The sequence below is a fragment of the Tripterygium wilfordii genome, chromosome 10 (assembly GCF_013401445.1).
Source record: "Tripterygium wilfordii isolate XIE 37 chromosome 10, ASM1340144v1, whole genome shotgun sequence".
In the NCBI taxonomy this organism is placed as follows: domain Eukaryota; kingdom Viridiplantae; phylum Streptophyta; class Magnoliopsida; order Celastrales; family Celastraceae; genus Tripterygium; species Tripterygium wilfordii.
Window position 1 is genome coordinate 6932329 of NC_052241.1, and position 3224 is coordinate 6935552.

General features: G+C 38.5%; 1 protein-coding gene across 1 annotated transcript; it reads left to right on the forward strand.

Moving 5' to 3' along the window:
• The first annotated feature begins 971 nt into the window (after positions 1-971).
• On the forward strand, positions 972-2503 carry LOC120007168 (transcription factor TCP15-like). Its single transcript, XM_038857361.1, has one exon. The coding sequence runs from the start codon at positions 1266-1268 to the stop codon at positions 2334-2336; it is 1071 nt and encodes a 356-aa protein (XP_038713289.1). The 5' UTR covers positions 972-1265; the 3' UTR covers positions 2337-2503.
• The last annotated feature ends 721 nt before the right edge of the window (positions 2504-3224 follow it).

Here is a 3224-nt window from a genome sequence, read left to right on the forward strand (position 1 = left end):
GCCTTTCCACATAATTCATAAAATACAATTTCTACCAATTAAATCTCTTTACAAGTAAAAAATATAGCAAATGTCATATAAAGTACTACTTTCACTACTGTTGGACACATAGATTCACTTAAAAATCTTTTTTCTACACATATGTGCCCCTTTTAAAAAATTAATAATTTTATATTTGTCATTTCTTCTCCAATAAACATAAATATAAGAATGCCTAAATCTTAGTAAGATCCCCTCCGTTTTCACCACCATCCGCCTCCATCTCTACCGTCGCACCTCCATCATCATTTTTTTCATTTTCTTATTCTTCTTATTCTTATTATTTTTATTCTTCTTCATCTTCATATTTTAAGATCTGATATGTATTGAGTTCAGATCTGAGATCCTACACATATGAGACCGTATAGTTATAATATTACTGTTTCTATGTTAGAGTTTTGAAAATGTAACATTATACAATCAAATAATATGACTTATTTCCTTAATCCTCGATGTTTTGAAACGGTAAAATTATACAATCAAAATATTAGCATTATATGACGTAGATGGAGTTTTTAACGTCTATGTTACTGTTTGTAATAGTAACATAACGCGAGTAAAACGCGTCAACTTCGTGTCTCCCTTTCTGGTGGTCATTTTGAAAGGAATTTGGCTTGGCATTGTGCTTCTCAGTGAGGACAGTTTAATGGTAGTGGTAATGTAGCGAACCGTCATCAGAATCGTTTGGATTTGAGACTTTTTCTTTCATGTTACTGTTTGAAATAGTAACATGAACTGATATATAACAGGGGTAGTGATGTAATTAAAATTGTCATGGGTACTTATATGTCCATATGTTTTTTGAGTGGATCTAAATGTCCAAAAGTGTCTTTGAAATTATCGGACTGAAAATTTTTCCTAAAAAAATAGTAATAAGTCCCCAAAAACCCTTATAATTCTTACTCATTGCATTTGTTGCTTTATGCTTGAAATGCAACCAGCTCCTCCTCTATCTCTCTCCTTATCTTTCTCTCTCTAAATTAGAAGACTACTCATCTAGTCACCACCTCCCATTGAAAGGAATTCCAAGCTACACAAAACAATAAAATAGAAAGAAAATGAAAATGAGAGAGAAAAAGAAAGAAACCCTCCAGGCCAGGCCACCAAAGTGACTGAAATTGAGAGAGAGAGTGTGATACACTCACACACACAAAACAAAAGTAAAAAAAAAACAGAGAGAAAAAAAAAAGAAAAAGACTCACTCTCTATCTTTCTCTCACTTGAGCATGGATGGCGATAATGGGATCCCAAACAGGCCAAATTTTCCACTTCAATTCCTTGAAAAAAAGGAAGTGGACGAGCCATCTACTTCCACTGACCCATCAAAGAAGCCACCTCCAAAGAGAGCCTCCACCAAGGACCGACACACAAAAGTCGATGGCCGTGGCCGCCGGATCCGCATGCCCGCCATGTGCGCCGCGCGTGTTTTTCAGCTCACAAAAGAGCTCGGCCATAAATCCGATGGCGAAACCATCGAGTGGCTCCTCCAGCAAGCCGAGCCAGCCGTCGTCGCGGCCACGGGAACGGGTACGATTCCAGCCAATTTCACTTCACTCAACATCTCTCTACGTAGCTCCGGGTCTACGATGTCGGCGTCTCACCTGAGGAACACTTACTTCAACCCTAATTTCCAACAATTCCGGATGAGGAGCGAGGCCGGGGAAGTGTCGGCAGCCACAGCCACAGCCACGTCACCGCCTCATCGAAGTATACTGTTCGAGGACGTAAACGTAAATGCCCGCGGAGGCGGTGGGACCACGATTTGTTTTGATGGAACAGATTTGGGGAGAAAACGGAGACCTGATTCTTCTGATCATCAGCATCACAACAATCACATGGCAGGAGCAGCAAGTTATTTGCTGCAATCGAGTACAGCTGGATCGACTCCATCAACTCACACCACACTTCCTGCGGCGGCCGCGTTCTGGACGGTTGCAAATCCAGCTGGCTACCAAGTAATGAGTGGAGAATCCCCTTCTACGGTGACGTTTTCGGGTTTTGGAGGTAGTAGTGGTACTAATACTACTCCACATCATCATCATCATGGACTACATTTCATGAATTTTCCTACTCCTCTCGCTCTCTTGCCTGGCCAAGGACAACATTTCGGGTCCGGACTCGGTGGTGGTGGGATTAACGATAGTCACTTAGGGTTGTTCACGGCGCCTAGTGTTTACAGGCCGATGGTGGGCGGTGGTGGTGGCAGCGATGACCCGGAATCTCCACATCCGCACCAGCGAGGAGGGGATCAGGACGGACATGGACATGGTAGTAGTACCACCCACCCTAATTCCTAGATTGATTACGTTACATGTGTGTGGTTTAATGTTTTGATTTTTGCAAATGCCCGCGAGTAAGTTGGATTAATTACGGTTAATTGAGTTTAATTATATATCGATTTTGAGTGTGAGTGCCAAGAAAAGTTTAGCATTGACATATATAAATATATATGGTTAGCATTTAATTTGTTGGTGTGAGATGGATTAAATTGTTACAGATTCTGTTAATTTGTCTATTTAATAAACTTCACTAGAACATGATTTTAGGCTTATATGCATGCAACAATATTGATTATGTAGTTAATATTCGCTACCACATTTGAAACTAGGTTAAACAAATGACAACAGTGAATGTTCTTGAATGTATAATTTTTTTTTTCTTTTGAAATACCACTGAGAAATATGTTTCTCATTGGAATCGAACCTTAGGCATGCATATGCCTAACCCAACCGATTACCAACCAAGTCACATCTCCTTTGTTTGAATGTATAATCTTGTGTTGTGTGTGTGTGTGTTTTTTTTTCATTTCTCTTTTTATGCATTTTCATGCTATATATGTTGGTAGACATAGTAACAAAGCTTAACAACATGAGGGAGCCCACATTTCTGCCTTATTAAGAGATTATATATATAACACGACAACCTACAGAAAAGGATTAGTTTAGTCCTATATATGTCCAACATATGATTAATTGTTTGTTGTTAATCAGACAATGATCAATATTGCACACTGGAGTCCACCAAACATATCCACACATTATAATTTTATAAACAAGATATTCTGCAAATACTTGGTGCGTAAATATATGTAATTATGTGTTGGGTATATGTAATTTAGTTTAGTTTGATTAATTGCATATAATTGTTTATATATATATATGTGTGATTTATAAAAAAGATATTTT